Raw genomic sequence first — 22,867 nt, 5'->3', positions numbered from 1 at the left:
ATAAGAACAAAGAATAGAGACTTGGAGAAAGCAGGGACTCAGAGAGAGAGAGGGAGAGAAAGAGCATCGCAGAAAGGACCAAAGTGGACGAGTGCAGAAAGAGGCAGAGATGAACACACAGACCACTGAACGTGTTAGGTAGAGACCCCAGGCACAGAGACTCAAGCACGCACATACTCACCCAGAACAATACACAAGCACGCGCGCAAGCGCGCGCGCACACACACACACAAACCCAGAGGCTGGGAGGTCCTGAAAGGGAGGATGAGAGACCCCGAGATTGATCAGAGGGAGCAGCTCCGCGACAAGAACCCAAAACAACCAGAACTTGTGAGCCTAAGGACTAGCAACCGAGGCACACGGCAGGCGAACGCGCCCTCTGCGCCTCTTTCCCTTGACCCACTTGCGAGTGGGGGAGTGGCTAGGACAGCCCGAATAGACTACACTTTCCAGCAGACACCGCGGGAGGACCCTTCCCCCAGGTGCAGCCTCCGCCGCCAGGGCTGATGGGATGTGTAGTCCCTGGACTCGGACAGGCCAGAGGAATGGTGTGCCTCTGTCTGTGTGTTTGGAGGGGACTGAGCCCCAGAGCTTTGCAGGCTCCCTCGGGGAGCCGCTGTGTCTCTTTGCTCCTGCAGGCTCTTGGGTTTCTGGGACCCAGACCAGTTGGATGCTGGCGCTCCCCCTGTCTCCCGCAGCACCGCCACGGTCGCCCCCATCCGGTGCCCGCAGCCCCCAACCCGTACTCCGACCCTCGGCGGGCGGCCTGCCCCTTTAAGAGTGGCCCCGCTGACATCACGGCGGGGTGGGGGGTGGGGGGTGCTGGCCCGGCTCCCGGCTCCGCGGCGGCTGCAGGACCCGGCTCCGCTCTGCGCCCGCCTGCTGCTCAGGGGACCCCGGCCCGGGACGCCTCCTCCCGCCTCCTAGACCCCAGACTTCGCCCCCGCAAAAGCCCCAGTCTTTTTCAGGGGACCCCCAGGATTGTCCCTGCTGTCTCTCCTTCTCAGGGTCTCTCTCTCTCTTTCTCTCTCGCTCTCGTACTCGCTCTCTCTCTACCTCAAGGTCTCTGGATCTCAGAGTCTCTTCGCGCAAGGCCTCTGACCGTCTACCTGTCTCTCTCTGTCTCTGTGACCTCGCCACTTCGAGGACCCCAGAGTCTCTGAGCCTGGGCGAAGAGAGGGGGTCCTAGACTCGATCTCTGCCTCTCTTTTTCTCTGTCTCTTTTAGGCCATCTCTGTATCTCCTCCAGTCTCCAGCCCTGCAAGACTTAGAATTTCTCAGCCTCGAGGTCTCGGTGTGACTCGGGACTCTCGGCTCTGTCTCTCTGTCTGTGTGCCCCTGCCCATCTCGGGCTCTCTGCCTCCGTTTCTATTCTCTCTCGCTCCCTGCCTCCCCCATTCTCAAGACCCATCTCCCTCCCTCCCTGCATCCTTTCCCCTCTCCTTCCCTGCCCCTCCCCTCCTCCGCAGTAGCCAATGAGCGGCCGCGGGTCCCAGCTCCCGGCGTCGTCCGCCGAGTGAGGCCGCGGGCGCGGGGGGTGGGGGGTGGGAGGCGGGAGGCCGGGAGGGGGCCGGGACGCCGGGCTCCGGGGCGGGGGCGGGGGGCGCGGGCACCAGCGACCCCGGCGGCGGCGGCGGCGGCGGCGGCCGGGGGAAGCCGCGGGGCCGGTCATGCGGCTGCGGGGCCCGCGGCCCGGAGCGTCCGCCCAGCCCTGAGCGAGGTGAGCGCGAGGGAAGGGTCCTGGAAGGAGGTAAGGGGGCCCCCCTTGAGGTGGCTGGGAGCCGGGGTTTGGGGCTGAAAGAGACCCGAGTGGCTCTGGAGGGGCTGGGATTCTGGCAATCGGACACCCGAGTACAAGAGGCAATGGAGGATGGAGGGATATTTGGGCCTAAGAAATCCGGGAGGACGAGGTCCGAGGGTCCTAGAGTGGGACAACTATACTCTCCGTGTCCGAGTCTTAGAGTCCGTGGGCACGAGGGAGGGCGCAGGCCAGGTCCTCAAGGGAGGCGGTCCTGGATGAGGGGGTGGGCCTGAGCCTGGTAAAGGAGGATGTGAGTCTAAGAAGGGGTCCCCAGAAAGGGGGAGTACGTCTCCAGAGATTGAAGGGAGGTGGAGTTTGGACTTGAGGCTTGCAGCATGGGACCCCGGGGGTCCGGAAGCCTATATCCAGGAGAGCCTGGGATAAAGAAGGATAAGGAGGTTCCGGGCTGGGGTGGGGGTGGGGGGGGTCCCAAAGGAGGAAGGGCTGGAGGCTGGAGGGGAATGAGGAGATCTGGGCGGGCCATTTAGAGTGAGGAGGAATCGGAGCGAGGAAGGAGGGGAGTTCCAGGGGGAAAGTGAGAAGGTGACAGTGGGCAAGGTCCCAGCTGTGAGTCCACGCAGCCAATGAGGGGAGCTGAGGTCAGCTACCTGGGACTAAGGCAGTCAGGGTGACAGGGTTTTTGATGCTTGTTTCTGAGATGAGCGGACTGGAAGAAGAGCAGGCAGCCGGCAGTGAAGCCATGGAGCCATGGCGCGGGGGATGGGAGGAAAAGCCGGTCGGAGCCAGCCAGTCTCCAATCCCTGAATCCACCAGGAGGCTGGGGGCAGGGCGGGGTGAAGCTGAGGGTACTGGATGCTGGGATGGAGTGCGGGGGGGCATCAGAATGAAGACTATCTTAAACTCCAGGGTTCTTATTGGGGTTGTGTCGAGTTTCAAGGCTACAAGAATTCTGGTTAAGGAGGGTGAGGTCTCAAGTCATGGCTGCATTGCTGGTGGGGAGGGCATTAGTGGTCTTAACAGTCATAGTTAAAAAGGTGATGGAGATGGTGGCATTCAGTATGTTGAAGGCTCTGGCTGAGATAGAACGGGGATCCCAAACTGAATCCCCCAAATCATGGGTTTAGGGAAAAGTTCTTGGTGAGGGGTGACTAAGTGGGTAAGAATTTAGGAGCTCTCTAGTTGGAATCTCCAGATTCCTGATTGGAATTTGGGAGTCCACAGCTATGAACTGGGGATCTCTTGTTTTGAGAGTCCAGTGTTATGGGGATCTGGGTGCCAGGTTGGATGTTGAAGAGGGTCTGTAATTGGAGGTCCTAGAATGAGAAGTTGGAGTCAAAAAATCCCTGCTAGGGAATTTGGGGATCTTGTTATGGGGATGGAGGAAATGGGGATCCTGAGCTTCTTGATTTGGGTTTTAGAATTCAGAGGACTGATTCCTAGTCTGAAGGAGGGTCACTTGTTTGACTGGAATGCTCTGGTTAGGGTGCTGAGTTGGGGGATTCCCAGATCATGGCTTTGACATCCCGGAGTCTCTAGCCAAAATCCTGAATCTAGGTCTCTGGGCCCCCATATTCTGGGATCCAGTAGCCTCGGATGGAGTTCCAGCGTCCCAGGTTCAGGGGCCTACAGGGACTTGGGATGGGGGAGAATTAAGATTCTGGAATCTTGGATCTGGGACATGGTCCATGATCTCAGCTTGGGATACCAAATTGAGGTCAAGGCATCAGATCAGAGTTAAAAGATCACGAGTCAAGGTCTTGGAGTTAGAATTGAATGTTAAAGATCAAGATAAGAGTCCAAGTGTTTAAACTTAGATGGGAGGCCTGAGACCAAGGTATGGGTCCTTCCTTGGTTAGTGACCCACTTTGGGGATTTCTGGCTGCTATTCAGAGATAGAGTCCAAAGGAAAGAGGTCAGGGTGCTAGGTCTGGGCATGGAGTCAGGATTTGTGGCCTGGGTTAGGGTTTCTAGACAACTTACAATGCTCAGCATCCAGTGTTCTAGGTCCAATATTCAGGGTCCAGAGACCTAGACCCTGGCTCAGAGTTGAGGTGATATGCTCTTGTTGGAGTCTGGTATTCGAGATCAGGGACCTTGGATCAGGGCACAGAGTCAGGACTGGGGGTGTGCACTGGTCCTAGTGTTCAAGTGCCTGATCAATGTGATAGTTTCTGAGTCACGGGCCCAGGCTCAAGTTTAGGGATTCTGATGGGCTCTGGTGTCTAGATTTAAGGTCTCAGATCAGGGCATGTAGTTAGGGTTGGAAGGACTGGTTCTGAGGTTAAGCTGAGAATCTGGAAATTGAGTTTCTAGTCAGAGTCATGATATTTGGGACCCAGGTCCAGACACATGGTTGGAATCAAGGGTCAGTCTCTGGATCTGGGGTGAAGGTTATGGTTGGAAATATTGTCCAGAGGTTGGGGGTTCTAATACGACATCTCTGTTCAGGATCCGGAGGCAGAGCACGAGTATCCAGTTTGGGAAGGCCAGTCCTGGTGTTGAGGTTCAAGAGTTGGTATCACCGGTTCAAATCCAGGGATGGGGTCATGGGTCAGGACCCAGAGGTCAGATTTGAGAGGTTTCAGTTTGGAAACTGGTGAACCTGGCCCGGGGCCAGTGTCCCGCATGGCTGCCTGGGGTCTGGGGACTCTAGTGGTCGCATCAGGGCTTCAGCTTTCTGTCCCTCAGGCCCCGCAGGGCGCCCCCCGCCGCTGAGGATGAGTCACTGCAGCAGCCGCGCCCTGACCCTGCTGAGCAGCGTGTTTGGCGCGTGTGGCCTGCTGCTCGTGGGCATCGCGGTCAGCACGGACTACTGGCTGTACATGGAGGAGGGAACGGTGCTGCCGCAAAACCAAACCACGGAGGTCAAGATGGCGCTGCATGCCGGCCTATGGCGAGTCTGCTTCTTCGCAGGTACAGATCTCACCAGCCCTCCGGTCAACTCTCCCTGCCTTGCTTGAGACCCGAGGCTCCTCATCTGTAATCTCATCCCTTGGGTGCCAGAAAGCCCGAAATTGATCCAGTTTCTCTCCTGGAGAGTCCAATTTCTACCTGGAGATTCAATTTCTAGCCCTTTATTCCCTGGATCTAATGAGCCCTAGTGCTCACACAATCCCCAGTTTCCTAATCCCCAGGAACCCCACCAGAGTCTCCTGACCCCTTAGAAGCAATAGTCTAGGTTTAGAACGTGTCTCCTGGACAGTTTCCTTGTAGAATGGGCAGGATTTAAAAAAAAAAAAAAATCCATTCTCCTTCTAGGAATCCAGTTGCACCTCACCCGCTAGACCTTGTCCTCGTCAGGGATTCAGGAGGCCTGGCCCACATCTCCTTCTCACTTGGGACTCGGGCTTCCAGCCTTGTCCTATTCCATCCAAGGGTCTCTAGGGCACCTTGGAGAAGGAGCACTGAGATTCCTGCCGATCCCCTTCTGCGACCCCCTAAGCGTAGTACAGACCATGAGCTTTGGATTGAGCCTCACATCTCCATCCCAGAGTCTGTGCTGTGCGTCCTGCTCCTGACTGCCTCTCCGGAACTTTAGGAGCCGCCCCTTCAGCCCTGCTTTCTTATCTTCCCCTCCAGGCAGGGAAAAGGGTCGCTGCGTGGCCTCAGAATATTTCCTTGAACCGGAGATCAACTTGGTGACGGAAAACACGGAGAATATTCTGAGTGAGGGGAAGCGAGGGTGGGCGGGGTTAAGCAACAAGGGGGCAGGGTCTCAGGGCGGGTCCTGGAAGAAAGGGCAGGACCAGGGAAGGGGTGGGGTGGAAGGGAAGGAGCGGAAGCTGGAAAGCGGACAAAGTGGTTGGGTAAGAAGGAGGGACCGGGCTGAAGGGGGCGGAGCCTGGGAAGTGGGTGGTCAATAGTAAAGGGGTGGGGTCAAGCCAAAGGCGGTGGGGTCTGGGTGAAGCGGTGGAGCAAGCAGGGAGGAGCCATGTAAAGGCGCAAAAGTAGTGGAGCCAGGAAGATGGGAGGATGGGGAGGTGTCCCCTCGGAGAGTCCCCCCTCACCCTTGTCTCTCTCCTTACCCTTCCCCCAGAGACAGTGCGCACAGCCACCCCCTTCCCCATGGTCAGTCTCTTCCTCGTGTTCACCGCGTTCGTCATCAGCAATATCGGCCACATCCGCCCACAGAGGACCATTCTGGCCTTCGTTTCCGGAATCTTCTTCATCCTGTCGGGTAAGTCCAAGGAAATGATTTACAGACTGGGGGAATATTTTGGGTTCCAGAAACCTGTGGTTCCTCTTCCAATGAGAAAGCCACTTCCTTGCTGTGCAATCCTGGAGGAGTTGCAGAACCTCTCTGAGCCCCACTTTCCCTCTCTGTGAAATGGAGAAAGCAGCTAAATCACAGCGAATGCTTTTTGGGTGCTAATTATGTGCCAAGCTCGGTTCTGATACTCACAACAACCCTGTGAGGTCAATGCTATTAATAGCCCCATTTTACAGATATGGAAATGAACACTCAGGGAGATGAAGTCATTTGCCTAGGGCCATACAACCAGTGAGAGGCAGAGATGGGACACAAACGCACTCATTTCGCCTCCAGAGACTGTATTTTTAACCACTCCTGATATTTTAGCAATTAGCAGATTACAAGGCTCTTTATGTTCTGTGCAACATTTTACTTGAAAATTTTTCAACCAGGAAAGTTGGAAGAACCCTGTATCCACACCTTAGAGTCCATATTTACCACGTTGCAAGATTTGCTTTATCCTGTATCTGTTCATCTGTCTATATTTCTACCCATACTTCAGTCTATCTTATTACCATTTTTAAATGCATTCAAAGTGATTGCAGGCATCAGTGCACTTCACCATAAATTCTTCACCATGCATGTCATTAGCTAGAGTTCAAGGTTTGTTTATAGTTCTTTTTCCTTTTGAGATACAAGGCTTTTTGCATGAGTGATCTCATAACTTTCTTTTAACATCTCTGTCTGGAAGTTATTATTAGCACTCATAATAAAATGGGGATACCGAGGCCCAGAAATTGCTCAAGATACCAGCATAAGCTAGTGCCTGGGGACTTGAGTGTCCTGAGCTCCAGAGTACTTTCTGAAGTATTATCCTCCTTCAGATTTCAGTTCAGTTCAGTTCAGTCCAATTCGGTCCAATTTAGCTCAGGTCAGCTCAGATCGCTTCAGCTCTCACGTACTTAATTCTATCCATCTGGCCTGACTAACCCCAGTCTCTTCTGACTCAGTTCTTCACTTCAATTCGAATTAATTCAACGTAATTTAACTAAATTCCATTTAGGTCCTTTTAATTCAGTTGGTATTTTATGAGCAAACCCCACTGTACGTCTCATTTCCATTCTGTCCCCTGGGGCCCGCAGTAGGCAACCTCTTTGGAGTCTCTGCAAATAGTTGAAGATGGATCTTCGAATGTCCCTTCCCCCCAGGCTCCTCCCCACTCCCCACCCAAATTTCTCTAGGCTAAACCTCCCCTGTGCCTCTAACCTAACCTGATGAGACCTTTTCCCAGGGAAACCGGGGTGCAACCTCCATGCAAACTTGAATCACAGCCTGTGGAGCCAGACACTGAGCTAAAATAAGACAGGCACAATATCACCATTCCAGAGTGTCAGGGCAGAAAAATAGTGGCCTAGAGAGACAGAAAGTGGGGCAAAGGTAGGGAGCATGGGGACTTTTATTCAACCCACCTGAAACATGAGAAGGAAAATCCCATTGTCTGTGGTTCACAGAAGTGGATACAGAGGAGGCAGCATAGCTGGTACATGGATGAGCTGGGATTAGAATCAAGGTTACTCTCATCCCCAAAGCCATGCTCATACCAGTGCATCAGGGCCAGGCTTCCCAAGGTCAAACTGAGGAACAATGTTGCCTTCAGGGCTGGGAGTCAGGCCTCTGATGTAATAATAGAGTAATCTGGGGAAGATTGAACCCTGCTTTCAGAACTTCATTTCATAGACTATGACCTACGGACCCCACCCCAAGCTATCCAGTTGTGTGCTTTGAAGTTTGTAGGGTGTAGTGCCTGAAGGCACACACTGCTGTGAACCTATAAAGAACTGGGTTAAAATTCTACCAATTACTCACTGTGTAAGCTTCAGCCTTCCTTTGCAGAGCTGTTGAGAGGACAAATCTTGATCAGGGGTCAGCAGACTTTATTTGCTTATGGCCAGAGAGTAAATATTTCAGGCTTTGTGAGCCATGTGGGCTGGAGTGCCAAAGCAACCAGAGGTTAAACAGTAGGCCTGGCTGTGTTCCAATAATACTATTCATGGACCCTGAAGTTTGAATTCGATGTAATTTTTATGGGTCATGAACTATTATAATTTAGTTTTATCCCCCATCATTAAAAAATGTAAAAACCTCACATAGCTTGCAAACCATACAAAAACAGGCAATGGGACAAATAGTAGTTTTCTGACCCTTGGTTAGATCATGGATGCGAAAGGCCAGCCCACTATATAAGTGCTCATCATGTAATAGTTTTAAATACACACACACACACACACACACACACACACACACACACACACACAGATTTACAGTAGTAATAACTACAACAACCATAATAATGAACACTTTACTGAGTGCCATGGTTGGGGGAAGTTCTATGTGCTTTATACAAATTAAGTTATTTCTTTTTCATCACCTCATAAGGCAGATACCATTATTATTCTTGCCATTTTCCAGTTGAGGAAATAGATGTACTCAGAAGTTAAGTTGCTTCAAAGTGGAAGCAGGATTCCAACCCAGGCTTTCAGCCTGGCACTCTACTGCCCCACCCCCATTAAAAATCATAAAACAAAGGAGACTTAAAAGGGGAGGAAAGGATGGAAATAGTACTAGTATCTTAGATATTGAAATGGAATTATCTCATCCAATCACCTCATGTTCTCAATGAAGAAATCAAGACTTGGTGGGGACGGTATAGCTCAGTGGTAGAGTACATGTTTCACATGCATGAGGTCCTGGGTTCAATCTCCAGTACCTCCATTAAAAAAAAAAACTAATATTAAATAAGTAAATAGACCTAATGACCTCCTCTGCCCCCAAATAATAAATAAATAAGTTTACAAAAAAAGACAGAGAGAGACAGGAGTTGCCTGAGGTCTGGTAAATTGTGGAGTTGCCATTCAGTTTTGAAGAATGTGGTGGCAGGGTTGGGGCAGAGGAAGGACAGGGTCACAGTTGGATATTTTACATCCCTCAGGGACCTGTGTTGGGGTGGACTCAAGGGAGAGATTGGAAATGGGGAAAGTAAGGAGGAGGCTTATGCAGTGGTCCAGTCAACAGAGGATAAGGTTTGAGCTGGGGTGGGGGATGGGAGGATAAAGGTGACTGGATGGCTTTGAGAGAAAGGGATATTGACAGAAGAATCAATAGAACCAGATGACTGACTTTATTTGGTTGGTGAGAGAAGAGGGAGGAGGCTGGAGTGCCATTGATTTTCTTTTTCCAGGTCATAAGAGGCAGGTTTCCCATGCATGGCTCATATTAACCCCTGATCCTCAAACATGTTCGATGCATCTGCTCATTCATTCATTCACTCATCAGACATTTACAGAGACATCTTACATGCCCCATGCTGTGCTGGGTACTGAAGATGTGCTGAATCAAAAATGGCAGTCTACATGCCGTTAGCCACAAACAGCTCCCAGCTACGTGTCCAGCAAAGGTTATCACACAGCACTTAAATCTTTTCAATGCTTCAGTGGATTTCCTTTGCACTTAGTATACATTCCAACTCCTCATGTTGGCTGACCAGGTCTTCCATGATTTGGTTACTGCTCAGATCTTTGACCTCATTTCCTGACTCACTAACACTCTCTCCATTGCTTATAACTTCAGATGCACTGACCTCAGTCTATTCCTTGAAAATGATCACCTCAGCCTCACTTTGATACTCATTAACTCTCCATGCTTAGAAGTCTCTTCCCCCTAATTCTCAAAGGGCTCCAACTTTCCCTCTTCAGTTTCTTCCTCTGACAGTGGTACCCAGTGTTGTTTTGCCCCCACTATACTATCCATCACATTCCCTATTTTATATTTGTTTTGTAGCACTTATTGCTACTGTCATCTTGTTCATTTTCTGTCTCCTACCAGAATGTAAATTCCAAAAGGCAGGGACATGCTCTTGCTTGTATCTTCAGAACCTAGATGAGTTGCTGATGCAAGGTACACGATGAAGTATTTGTAGAAGGGATACAAATAAGAGTAAGAGCAGCTCAGGACATTCTGAGAAAAGGAAAGATGCATTCAGCGGACACAGTGGAGTGGTGGAGAGGGTGGGAATGACCAGGATTCCAAAAGCAGGTGACATCTAAATTGATGCTGAAAAGGTGAGGGGGGGAGTTTTCAAGTGAAAAAAGTAAGTGCCTTGTACAGAGATGGAATTCACAGCATGTATTAAGACCCTAGAAAACGTCTAAGATAGAGGTGGACGCCTGTGTCGCTCTCCATGGTTCTGAAACCCATTGTTCCTAAGGCAGGTTTCTCCTATTCATTTTGGAATGTAGGTGATTCTTGCCTACTGTGCTCTAAGAATTCTGAAGCAGATGTAGTGGGGAGAGTGAGAGAGAGACAGAGAGTTGGATTACAGAGAAAGGAAGGGGGAAGGGAGAGAGAAAAAGAGGGAAGGGGAAAAAAAAGGAAAAGAAGGTTATTTTTAGAGAACCAGAGCCACTGTAAAATGAACAAGAAGGAGAAAGAATGACAAGAGTAACTTATCTTTTGACTTTTTTTTTGAGACTTACTTTATTTTTATTTTTATCTTTTTAATAGAGTTACAGTTGATTTACAATGCTGTGTTAGTTTCTGGTGTACAGCATAGTGATTCAGTTAAGCATATATAAATATATTCTTTTTCATTACAGGTTATTACAAGCTATTGGATATAGTTCCCTGTGCTATATAGTGGGATCTTGTTGTTTATCTATTTTGTGTATAGTGGATTCTATCTGCTAATCCCAAACTCCTAATTTATCCCTCTCCACCTTCCCCTCATGACATTGTTTTTAAATAACTCTTAGCTAAAAAAAAAAAAAAAAAAAAAAAGGAAAAAAGGAAAAAAGGAAAAAACAACAACAAAAAACTCCTTCTCTTTGGAAATATCTATTTCCTTCTCATCAACCCTGCTTCTGCTTCTCTGTATGGAGAATATTTGTTATTTAGAACTACAATGTGAAATATGGGACTTGAGATGAGGAACGAGTGGTTAGCAGGAATCAGATCATCAAGAGCCTGGAATGTCAGGCTGAGGAGTGAAAACTTTCTCCTGTGGATACTAGGGAGCCAAGGAAACATTTTGACAAGAGAAGGTTAGAGTCGCATGGAGAAAGGAGGGGAGGGTATAGCTCAGTGGTAGAGTGCATGCTTAGCATGAACAAGGTCCTAGGTTCAATCCCCAGAACCTCTGTTAAAAATAAATAAATAAAAATAAACAAATCTAATTATGTCTCCCCTTAAAATTTTTTAATTAAAAAAATAAATAAAACAGATACAGATTTGAGGGCAATGTTCCAGGCATAGAGAATGATCTTTAGCTGAGTCAGAGGGCTTGGGGATGCAAAAGGGAGTTTAGATTTATGAGCGATTCAGGACATAAAATGGACATCACTTGATAATAGACCATCTTTGCTGGGTAATAGACAGAAAGCGGAATCAAGAGGACTTCCCTGCATTTGACTAGGGTACTCTAGTGAGCATGGTTTCTGGGCTTCCTTGGGTAAACCTTTTCTATAAACCTACTCATCTTTCAAGACTTCTCTCTGATGCCTTTCTTCTTGAATGTCAAAATTAGGGAATACTAGAATTTGAAAGTGCTATGTAGTCCAGAGCAAGGAAAGGTTAATGCTTGAAGGAGCTGAAGGAATGGGGATTTATAGTGGATTCAAAAGGGAGACGCAACTAATGAGCTGGTCTAGAAGTTCTATTTGCATGGCAAGTATAATCCATTCAACTAGTATTTATTGTCTGCTGAATCTTGTGCTGGACGCTAGGAATGCAATAGGAAACAAGGTAGACGAGTTTCAAGCATCATAGAGGAAATGGAGGAGACTTGTGACTAAAAATTTACAAATAGAAAATATAATGTTAGGTGGTGATAAGGGCTATGGAGATAAATAAAGCAGGTTAAGGGGAAGGAGAGTGATTGGGGTCATTATTTTATCTTACCTCAATCACTCCAAATTTTTAATGAAAACTTTGAAATCTATAGAATAGTGCAATGAACACTGGAATACCTTCTTCCACCTAGATCCACATAGATATTTGCATTTTGCCAATGTTTTCACCATATTCTCTCTTTCTCTATTCACACACATAAACACAACACACTTTTTTGGCTTTACCATTTGGAAGTAAGTTTTGGGCATCATCATAGTTCATGTCTAAACATTTTAGAATGCATCTCTTAAGAGTAAGGACATTTTCTGCATAACTACAACACCATTATCAAACCTAGAAATTTTACAATGATTCCATAATACAACTCATTCCATTTTCAAATTGTTCCAGTTGTTTCAAGTATGCCTTTTATAGCTTTTCTCCCAGAACCAGGATTCAATCTAGGTTCATGCATAGCATTTAGTTAATGCCTCTTTTAGTCTAAACTAGTTCCTGCACAATTTTTTTTCACAACACTGACTTTAAAAATATATTTCATTATAAAAATATAAAAAGGCTAGTATAATTTACCATGTACCCTTCACTCAGTTTCAACAATTATCAACATATGGTGACTCCTTTTTTAGTCTTACTGCTATATCTCCCTTCTGCATTTCACTACATGATTTTAAATCCAGTCTCAAACATTAAATTGTTTTATCCACAAATATTTCAGTATATCTCTGAGAAATTAATACTTTGTTACTTAACATAGCCACAGTGCCACTCTCATGCCCAAATCAATTAAGGATTGCTGCTTAATATATATTAATATCTAGTCAGTGTTCACCTTCCCCACTTGTCTCATAAATGCCTTTTTTTTTTTACAATTAATTTGTTGCAAATCAGGATCCAAATTCCACTTGTGCATTTAGTGGATAGATCTCCAAAGACTCTTTTACTCTGTAACAGTCCCCCTCTTTCTCTTTTCTCCTTGCCATTTATTTGTTGATGAAATCTAGTCATTTGTCTTATAGAATTCCCATACTCTGGATCTTTCCAATTGCGTTCCTGTGTTGTGCTTTAATATGTTCATCCATCCTGTGTTTTCCTGTAAAACTGTAGATCAGATCCAGATTTGACTTTTTTTTTTTTTTTGGCAAAAATGCTGCATAGATAAGTGGTGCTGGTACACCCTACTGCATTACATCATGAGACATAACAATGTCTGGTTGTCTCTTTTTTTGAGGTGTTAAGATTGATCACTTGTTCAAGTGTTACACCTTGGCCCATGTCTTAGTCCTTTTGAAAACTGCAGAATGGGGTGACTTGTAGAATACCTCACCTCCTGCATTTGTTTGCTTGTTTCCTCATTGCATTATTTGATTTGATCCTCTTTCTTTGTATTTTCTGTGACCTGGAAGTTTATATCCAGGGTAGAGACTTAATTAGATTTTTGTTTAAATATGTTTGGCGAGATTTAGAGGTGGTGCCAAGTTCTTTATACTCCATTATGTCAGATAGCAAATAATGTCAAGTTGTCCCACCAGGAGTGGAACAAACCTCAAACCCTTGGTAAAGGGGGTGGCATTAGAGCTCTCCATTGAAAAGGTATATTTTATCTTTACAATGAATAAGTAATTTGCAGGGTAACACTTTGGCACCTTGCGGGGGGTGGAATTCTGTACGGGGATGCCTATTTCATTTAAAATTTGTTGTTTTGGAAAAATATTTAAATGTACAGAAAAGTTGCAAAAATAGTACAGGGAACTCTCATATATTCTTCACCTGGACTGATTTTTAACATTTTGCCACAGTTGTCTTTCTCTCCTTCTATCTTATGTGTATACATCGATACATGTATGTACATATTATATTATATTATATTATATTATATTATATTATATTATATTATATTATTTTATATTATATCACTTGAACATAAATTACAAACACTTCACCCCTAAACATTAGATATTCAGCAAATATCTCCTAAGAACAAGTGCATTTTCTTCCCTAACCACCATACAGTAATCAAATTCAGGATGTTTAACACTGATACAGTATTATAGTTAATACACAGCCTATGTTCAGACCTCACCAGTTGTCTTCAAACTGCCTTCTATAGTCAGTTTTTCTCCTGATTTGGGATCCAGGCTAGGATCCCACTGTATCTCTTTGCTGTGTCTCTTTCGTCTCCTGCCATCTTTTATATAGTTCCTGTGCCTTTTTTTTTTTTTAATCTTTCATGTTGAAGTTGTTTGAAGAGTGTAGCTAGTGTTTTGTGGAACGCCCCGCGGTTTCTGCGCTAGTGGAGTGGATCCAGGTTACGCTTTTCCAGCAGGGGCACCATGTAAGTGGAGAAGTGGCACGATCTCATTAGGAGGAGGTCAGGATGTCCGTCTGCCCCGTCATTGTGATGTTAGTTTCCATCAATGTTTCAGACGGTATCTGTCATGTTCCCTTACGATAAAGGAAGGGTTTTTAAATCTCTTTGTAATTAATAGATGTTGCATGGGGAGATTCTGTCATCCAGTGATTTAATGTCTGCTGATTATGCTTGCCTGAATCCTAGTATCACTACAAGGGTTGCAGAATGGTGTCTTCTGACTCTGTTGTTCTGTCTATATGGATGTCACTCTTTTCTTTTATTATTTATTTCTTTAAAGAATATGTCTGTATGGATTCATACTTTTAAAAAATTCAGTGTGTTACTTGCCACTACTTTATTATTCATTTTGATGTTCAAATTGTCCCCAGTTGGACTATCAGGAACCCCCTTCAAACAAGTTCCTGTGTCCTTTTTCTTTTTTTTAATGGCTTTTAAAAATTGAAGTATAGTCAGTTTATAATGTTGTATCAATTTCTGGTGTACAGCATACTGTTTTAGTCATACATATATGTACATATATTCCTTTTCGTATTTTTTCATTATAGGTTACTATGAGATATTTCATATAGTTCCCTGTGCTATACAGTAGAAAACTGTTTACCTATTTTATATATAGTAGTCAGTATCTGCAAATTTCGAATTCCCAACTTACCCCTTCCCACCCCCTTTCCCCCTTGGTAACCATAAACTTGTTTTCTATGTCTATGAGTCTGTTTCAGTTTTGTAAATAAGTTCATTTGTGTCTTTTTTTTTTTTTTTTTAAGATTCCACATATAAGTGATATCATATGGTATTTTTCTTTCTCTTTCCTTTTTTAACTTGTCTCCAACATTTTTTTCAGTACTTCCTTATTTTGTGGCATGAGTACACTTTTACTGTCCCTGCCTCAGGCTTCAAATGAGCTATTTCTTCCTTACTCCTGATTTAGGGGGAATGATAATAGACACCAAAATCTGGGTGTGAGGTCTGCTCATTGCTGCTAGGGTGTCACTGCTTCTAGGATATTTCAGTACACAATCTAGGAAATTATATATATATTTGTGAAACAGGAGTTTACACTGATGCCCCAGGAGTTTTTCTTGAATTACCCCATTCTGATTTGTATCTTTCTTCTTTCAGGCTGAGACCTCTAGCTCCCCAAATTTGCACATTTGCTCAGCCTCACTATGCACACAGAATAACTTAAGTACTGCTGTCCCTACAGTGCTCCCAACAAAAACCTACTAAATAAGGTTCAAGATTTCTTTGCAGGCCATTTTGTCTTCAAACTGAGATGTATATTCAAAGTACTTTGTCCAAAAGTTACTTGGATTACTGCTTTTCCCCCATCCTTTGGTTGTATTATTCATCTAATACAAAGTTAGCTTCGTTTATTTTTGTCTATATTCAATTTTAGTTTTCCCCTCATCCTTGTTGTTCTTATCTTTTGAATATATAAAATATTAGCATAGTTCCAAAGGTGAAAGTTATGCAAAAATATATACTCAGAGGAGTGCCACTTCCTTCCCATCTCTTCCTTCTTGTCCTTCCCTACCTCCTGTAGGTAATCGACTTCATGTTTGCCTTCCCTCCTATGTCTCTTTTTGCAAAAACAAGCAGATGCAAGTACTCCGCTGTGTGATGTTTTATAGTTTATTCCACTAATCCTCCATGTAAGGACAGTTAGGTCATTTCCAATATTTTGCAATTATGAAAAATGATGCAGTGACTTTACTTGTATGCGTGCGCTTCCATGTTGTTGGGTGGATACCTTCAGGGTAAATTCCTAGAAGTAGGATTGCTGGGTTAAAGGATAAATATATGTGTGGTTTTGTTACATACGGCCAAATTCCTCTCCATAGGGGTTGGACTATTTCGTGTCCCCACAAGCTACATATAAGAGCTTCCTTTTACCCAGACTTTTTTTTAACTTCTGACGATCTGATGGATGAGAAATGGTATCTCCTCATCTTTTTCACCTGCATTTCTCTAAGTTTGAGTGAAAGGGAAATTTTTTAAAACAAGGAGATCATAGAAATCCTTTCTGAAGAGGTGACAAGGGAGGAGCGATCTAAATGAAGTGGCAGAGTGACCATGGAGAAATCTGGGGAAAAGAGCATTCCAGTTCGAGGGAACAGCTAGAGCAAAGACCCTGAGATAGAAATGAACTTGACATGTTCAAGGAAGGGTGGGAAAAGTCATGTGATCAAAGTGGACGGTGCAAGGAGAAACTGACTAGAGATGAATTTAACAGGTACCAGACTATGTAGGCATTGCAGTTGAGGGGTCAGGAAAGGTTTCTGTAAAAGATCAGATAATAGATATTTTTAGCTTTCCTGGCCACACAGCCTGTCACAACTACTCAACTTTGCCAGTGCAACCATAGGCTAAATGTAAATTAATGGGTGTGGCTGTGTTCCAACAAAATTTTGTTAATGGACCCTGAAATTCTAAGTTCATATACTCTTTGAATTGAGATACTATAATTCACATAACATAAAGTTCACATATTTGACAGTTTTAGTATATTCACAAGGTTGTGTAAGTATCTCCACTACCTAATTTTGCAACATTTTCATCGCCAGAAAGAAACCTCACTCCTTTTAACAGCCAGTCATAATCTCCCCTCCACCTCACTCCCTGGCAGCCACAAATCTACTTTCTATCCCTAAGGATTTGCCTGTTTTGGGACATTTCGTATAAATGGAACCATACAGTATGTGGTCTTTTCCATCTAGCTTCTTTCGCTTAGCATATTTTCTAGGTTCATCCATGTGGTAGTTTAAATCAGTACTTCATTCCTTTTTTTGGCTGAATAATATTCTTTTATATGGCTATACCACATTTTGTTTATCCATTCAGTTGATAGACATTTGGGTTGTTTCCACTTTCTGGCTATTATGAATAATGCTGCTGCAAACATTCATGCACAAGTTTTTGTGTGAGCATATGTTCCCTATTCTCTTGGGTAAATACCTAGGAGTGGAATCGCTGGGTTACATGGTAATTCTATCTTTAAACACTTTGAGGAACTGCCAAATGAGATTCGTATACTTTTTACGTGCCACAAAATACTCTTCTTTTGATTTTTCTCAACCATTTAATTTTAGAAAAGCCATTCTTAGCTAGTAGACCATACAAACACAGGAGGTGGGCTGGATTTAGCCCTGGGGTCATAGTTTGCTAACCCCTTTTGGAGGCAATGGAAGGAATTTAGATTTATTCTGGGTGTGACAGGCACACAGGTGTTTATTTGTAGGATTCTAGGGGAAGATGCTGATAAAGCTTACTTGGATTAACTTGGGGCAGGGGACTTTATGGCCTCCTTTAAACCACCCTTGCATGGCTACTGTTTAAAAGAAAGCTCATCTCGAGGAAGTGATATTTGCTTCTTAAAAATTCTCAAACCAGACGTCTCCTTTCTACCTTCTCCATGAGACTCTATTTCCTCAACTAGAAGCGGGGATACAAAGGGTACCTACTTGAAAGTACTGTTGTGAAGTTTGAATAGGAGTTAATACATATATAACAATGAGAATGGTGCCTGGCACAGCAGACCTATATAAGCAGTTGCTATTGTTATTGCATTGTTATTATTACTGATGTTGTTGTTGTTGCTTATTATCTATACAGCCTCAGCTCAGCTTCATCCTCTTCCCCCTGGAATATCACAACTCCAGTTTCTCCCCTCCAATCTCTTCCCAGAACCAACCAGCCCCAAAGGATCTTCTAACACCCTGATCTGGCCCTGTCCTTCCTCTGCTCCAGACCTTCCATGGCTCCCTAGTGCCCTTGGCATCTATGCCAAGCTCTTCAGCCTGGCATTCAAGGCTCATCATGTCAATGTCCCAAATTTCTTCTCTGGCCTTATTTCTTGTGGCTCTGGCCCAGGTTTCAGCTACATAGATGGATCCATTCAACAATCCCCCTCCAACCCTTAGCCCGTGCTGTTCCCTCTGTCCCTGCCCAGAGTGGTATAATGGCATACCCTAATTCTTCCCTGAGCCTCATCCTTTAGGACTTGGACAAAGCTATGCCTCCAGGAATCTTTCCTTGACTCCCTCCACCCCTGCCCCAGGTGGGTTTGGTGCCTCTTCTGGACCCACAGAGCTCTGTCCTACCACTACCCTTATAGCACATACCACTGTGGGTGTGACTGTTGATCAGTGTCCATATTTGCCTTCCCCAATTGCACTGTGAGCTCCTGGGTGGCAGATTTGGGGTAGGGGGAGGAGGAGGAGGTTGCTGATTTACCTCTGGGCTCCCTGCACCCAGCCAAGCCCCAGCCCACAAGGGGATTCAAAAGGTGGAAGTTAGTCTAGGATAGAGCAGGGAGGACAGGGGAGGGGATCTGGGGCTGGGGAAAGGGTCCACTGCTGACTGCCCAAGGGCGTCCCTCTGCCCCCAGGCCTCTCCTTGGTGGTGGGCCTGGTTCTTTACATTTCCAGCATCAACGACGAGGTCATGAACAGGCCCAGCAGCTCCGAGCAGTATTTCCACTATCGCTACGGGTGGTCTTTTGCCTTCGCCGCTTCCTCCTTCCTACTCAAAGAGGTGCGGTCTGTGGGGCCCGGACTCTCGTCTTTAACGGGGATGGGGTCTGGGGTGGGCGGCATGAATCTGGGTCCAGGAGGAAGAGGAGGCTGGGGGTGTGGACTCTGAATTAAAAGGAGGGGGTGGCTGAGGTCCTAAACCCTGGTTCCTGGAGGAAGAAGGTCTGGAAGCCTGCGGTACTGGGGGAGGAGGCGGCGGGGACCCTAATTCCTGGGTTCTGGGAAAGGGGGAAGCTAGAGGCCTGGAATCTTGGGTCCCTGGAGAGGAGGGGCTGGGGGTCTTGAGTCTTGAGGTCAGAGGGAGCCCGGGCCCAGCCTCGGGGACTCTGATCCTTCCTTGCCACAGGGAGCTGGCGTGATGTCCGTGTACTTGTTCACCAAGCGCTACGCGGAGGAGGAGATGTACCGTCCGCACCCGGCCTTCTACCGCCCGCGTCTCAGCGACTGCTCCGACTACTCGGGCCAGTTTCTGCAGCCCGAGGCGTGGCGCCGCGGCCGCAGTCCCTCCGATATCTCTAGCGATGTGTCCATCCAGATGACGCAGAACTATCCTCCGGCCATCAAGTACCCTGACCACCTGCACATCTCCACCTCGCCCTGCTGAGGCCCCGCCCCTCGGAGAATTCCTCTTCCTCCTCTTCCTCCTCCTTTTCTTCTTCTTCCTCCTCCTCCTCTAGAGCCTCCTGGGAACGCAGCTCCAGGCAACTCCCCGGGACTCCTGGCTCCCACGGGGAGGATGCTGCGCACGCATTAGCCCCGCCCTCTTCCTGGTGGCCCCGCCTCTTCACCCTAATCCCGCCCTCTTTCCAATGGCTCCTCCCACTTTCTTGACCCCTCCACTTCATTGGTCCCTTCCACTTCCAGGTGACTCCCACCCCTAGATGGCCCGCCCCCCCCCCAGCCAATTTCCTCCTCCCAGGTTCCTCTGCTCCGCGTGCGTCCACGTACCCTGAGCCCCCAGCCTTCCGCCTCGCCGCAGGGGCTCTGGGCTGGAGAGTGGGTTCCTGCGGCCGCCAGGAATGCCAGCCGTCCTCTTCTCCCTTCTGCCCCAGCTTTTCTCTCTCCTGGCCCAGTCTCACCTCCGGACCTTCGGCGTCCTCAGGTGCCTGGAGGGAGGCCCACAGGTGCGGGGGGGTCTCCGCCTGCAGCTCCTGGGTTGGGCAGGGGGCTGGAGGCCATGGGTGTGGTTAACGTGGCCTCCTCCGACACACACACACACACACACACACACACACACACCCCTCCCCCCCCACCTCTCCCCTACACACACACTTGAGAGGCCCCATTGTTTCTCGCTTGCTGGACTCTTCTCCGCCTTATGAAGGCTACCTGCCTTTTCAAGGGCGCTCTCTAATGGATCTTCTTGCTTTCTCAGCCGTCCGTGGCTTCTTTCCTCTTCTCCTTTCTCTTCCTCTGTCTCCTTGCCTCCTCTCCGCCGCCCACTCAAGCCCCTAGGTGCGTCCAGCCCCACACACCACACGGCAAAGATGGAGACCCTAGGGTGGAGGGATTCCTCCATGCCATTTCCACGCCTGTGCCCGCCTCTTCCCCCTCGAGGCCCCGTCGGGGGAGGGAGAGGCAGTAGCGGGGGCCGACACCCCCCAAACCTCGAAGTCTTCCATTTTCTGGCACTCCCCCTCATTGAAGTCCCCCTTCCCAGCTCAGACCCCCAAATCTGGCCTCTTTCAAGGGTCCGTCCGCCCCCTTGGACAGATTGGGGGGGCCACAAGAAACTCACTACCCCCACCCCCTTATTAGGGGAGGAGGGGCGAGGTAGCACAGTGTTGTACACGGAACTAGAAAGGCCCCCTGGGTGGGGGGAGGGGGGCAGGGGAGGGACGGGGGCTTTTAGTTTGCATCTTAGGGGGGAGGGGGGAGGGGGGAACCGCAGCAGTTAACCCGTCTTTACGCAGCGATTTTTAACGAGGCTGGGGGGAGGGGGGCTCGGGGTGGGGAAAGGGTTGGGTGGGGGGCCTGGCTCTGTTATTTACCGTGTATCATATGTAAATACCGACAGAAACTTCAATAAACTTTATTTCAAACACGTCTCCGCCTGACCAGCGGGAGGGCACAGGGTACAGGTGGCGGGTCCAGGTCTCCAAGGCCTCTACCCCTAGGGTGGAGGTGGGGGATAGAGTGCAACAGAGTAAGGTTAGATGGGTGTTTGTTAGATTGCTTAATCATCATAGTTCTTAACAGCCGCACTTTATAATTCAGTCCATGTAAAGCTTGTAGGACAGCAAATGACACAGGTCAGAATCAATAAAAATTAACTCTTGGTATCACTCTGACTACCAAGAGTACCGTTACTATTACTCGCCTTCCTTCTATATTCGTTGTTTCATTAAATTTTCTCCCCAAGCCTGCACGTTGAGTTTATTAGGCTCCTTTCTCAGCTAGGTCCACACAGGTGAAATGACCCACCTGGGGTCACACAGGTAGAAATTGGCAGAGCCTTGAGCTGGAACTAGAGCTATCTGATCCCAAAACTTAAGCTTCCTTCCTTTTTGCACCAAGGAGCAGTGGCTCCTCTTAATGCTTGGTCACTCTGTTGAGAAATACCTGCTGCCATTTATTGCACCTACTATGAGCCACATGCTTTCCTCCCACCCATGATCTCAAGAGACATTCCCAGCAGCCCTGTTTGTAGAAATTATCACACACGCGCTTACACACATGCATGCGTGCGTACAGGTTTTGCAGGTAAGGGATAGCGGCTTGAAGTGTGGTCTAAGACCTGCGATTTCCTGTACTACACTGAGGGATTGAAGACAGCCCGAATGTTTGATAAGCTTATTCTTGAAGTATATTGAAAAGCAAACAGTGCAGCCCTTCTGTTCTTCACCTCGTCTAGATTTAGTTTCTTGCGGGCAATCAGAACAACTTCTGCAATCACGACCACACCCCCAAATGACCACGAGCACAATTATTAAGCTGTCTTTAGATGTCAGATACTCTGCACCCTTTTCTTCTATTAATTAGTTCATTGGAGTCTCCCAAACATCCTATGAACTAGGCATTCCAAAGAGCTGCATTTTGGAGATGAGGAAACTGAGACTCTGGGAGGTAATGTCACCCAGCTGGAAAGATGCAGAGGGGAATTCAGACCCAGGCCTGTCTAATCCCAGACTCTACTCTCTCAGCTGCTGTATTTTACTTCTACGAATTTGATGCAAAGTCATACTGTGACCTTGAGCAAGTCTTTTAATCTCTGGGGCTTCATTTTCTTTTTCTGTTAAAAAAAAAAAAAAAAAAAAGAAGGAAGGGGATGGGCCAGAAGGACTCCAAATCCCTCTGGAACAGGGAGAGGGGTGGGGGTAGGTTAGCAGGAGAGAATTAAGAGTCAGCAGGATCAGACTCCCTGAGGGAAATACTCTGAGTCATTTTCAATGATTTCAGGAATTTCTGGAGGTCATGCTTGAGAACTGGGAAGGCAAGTATGTTTCAGCTCCTTTGTCAAGACTAATTGACTCCCAGTGGCTGCTTGAAGCACACTGTTGAGAAGGACTTGAACATCTGCTCAGTGGGAAAGGATGTCCCCATCGATTGATGCTGCCTGCCATCCTGATCATTTGGTGTTGTCTGTCTTGCCTGCAGAATGGGCGGTGGTGGTGCAAGTGCTGGGATATTTGCTGATTTTGGTCCAGAATTTAACAACCTAAAATCCTCAAGTGTATGTTCTTTAAACAAAACAAACAAACAAACTAAGCTAGTGTTTTTGGTTGTTGTTTTGTGTTTTTTTACATTTTGAGAATAGAATGGGATTCCATAGTTAAAGATTTGTTTGCCTTTTTTTTTAAGGAATGCTATGAAAAGTCAGCCCTACTTCTGACCTCCTGACATCCAGAAATATCCTCTGTGCAAAGATATTATCATCTTTTAAGGTATAATTTCAAGAATATTGTGTGCATATTTAAGCATATATGTGTGTGTTTAAATCCACACACAGGTTTGTCTGTAGCCTATGCATGTTTATTGGACACAACATTTATCATAGTTTGAACATAGTTCTTTCTGTACCTTCCAATTTCACATGGCAATGTATTATGGAGATAATTTAGTATCAGTTATATAACTACCTTATTGTTATTAAAGATGCTTAATAA

The 22,867-nt window shown here is 46.7% G+C and overlaps 1 protein-coding gene and 1 non-coding gene across 3 annotated transcripts; both read left to right on the top strand.

Annotated features, from left to right (window-relative positions):
- The first annotated feature begins 1,601 nt into the window (after positions 1–1,601).
- On the top strand, positions 1,602–20,565 carry CACNG7 (calcium voltage-gated channel auxiliary subunit gamma 7). Of its 2 annotated transcripts, none has more exons than XM_032487890.1 (6): positions 1,602–1,720; positions 4,451–4,675; positions 5,342–5,428; positions 5,799–5,939; positions 18,617–18,762; positions 19,108–20,565. In XM_032487890.1, the coding sequence occupies exons 2-6, from the start codon at positions 4,480–4,482 to the stop codon at positions 19,363–19,365; spliced, it is 828 nt and encodes a 275-aa protein (XP_032343781.1). In that variant the 5' UTR covers positions 1,602–1,720; positions 4,451–4,479; the 3' UTR covers positions 19,366–20,565. The 2 variants fall into 2 exon arrangements, with proteins under 2 accessions (XP_032343781.1, XP_032343782.1); XM_032487891.1 differs by having other exon boundaries at positions 1,602–1,750.
- TRNAV-CAC lies at positions 8,655–8,726 on the top strand. Its single transcript has one exon. It is a non-coding gene; the product is annotated as a tRNA-Val (tRNA).
- Positions 20,566–22,867: the final 2,302 nt, after the last annotated feature.

Source organism: Camelus ferus, chromosome 9, assembly GCF_009834535.1.
Source record: "Camelus ferus isolate YT-003-E chromosome 9, BCGSAC_Cfer_1.0, whole genome shotgun sequence".
NCBI classification, from domain to species: Eukaryota; Metazoa; Chordata; class Mammalia; order Artiodactyla; family Camelidae; genus Camelus; species Camelus ferus.
Note: the sequence above shows the minus strand (reverse complement) of the source record. Positions and strands in the feature narration are given on the sequence as shown.

What these genes read in the sequence shown, in the direction of transcription:
- CACNG7 (XM_032487890.1), top strand. Translation starts at nt 4,480, where the DNA reads ATGAGTCACTGCAGCAGCCGCGCCCTGACCCTGCTGAGCAGCGTGTTT. An exon ending in GCGAGTCTGCTTCTTCGCAG is followed by an intron (nt 4,676 to 5,341) that starts GTACAGATCTCA and finishes CTTCCCCTCCAG; the next exon opens with GCAGGGAAAAGGGTCGCTGC. An exon ending in CCTCCTTCCTACTCAAAGAG is followed by an intron (nt 18,763 to 19,107) that starts GTGCGGTCTGTG and finishes TCCTTGCCACAG; the next exon opens with GGAGCTGGCGTGATGTCCGT.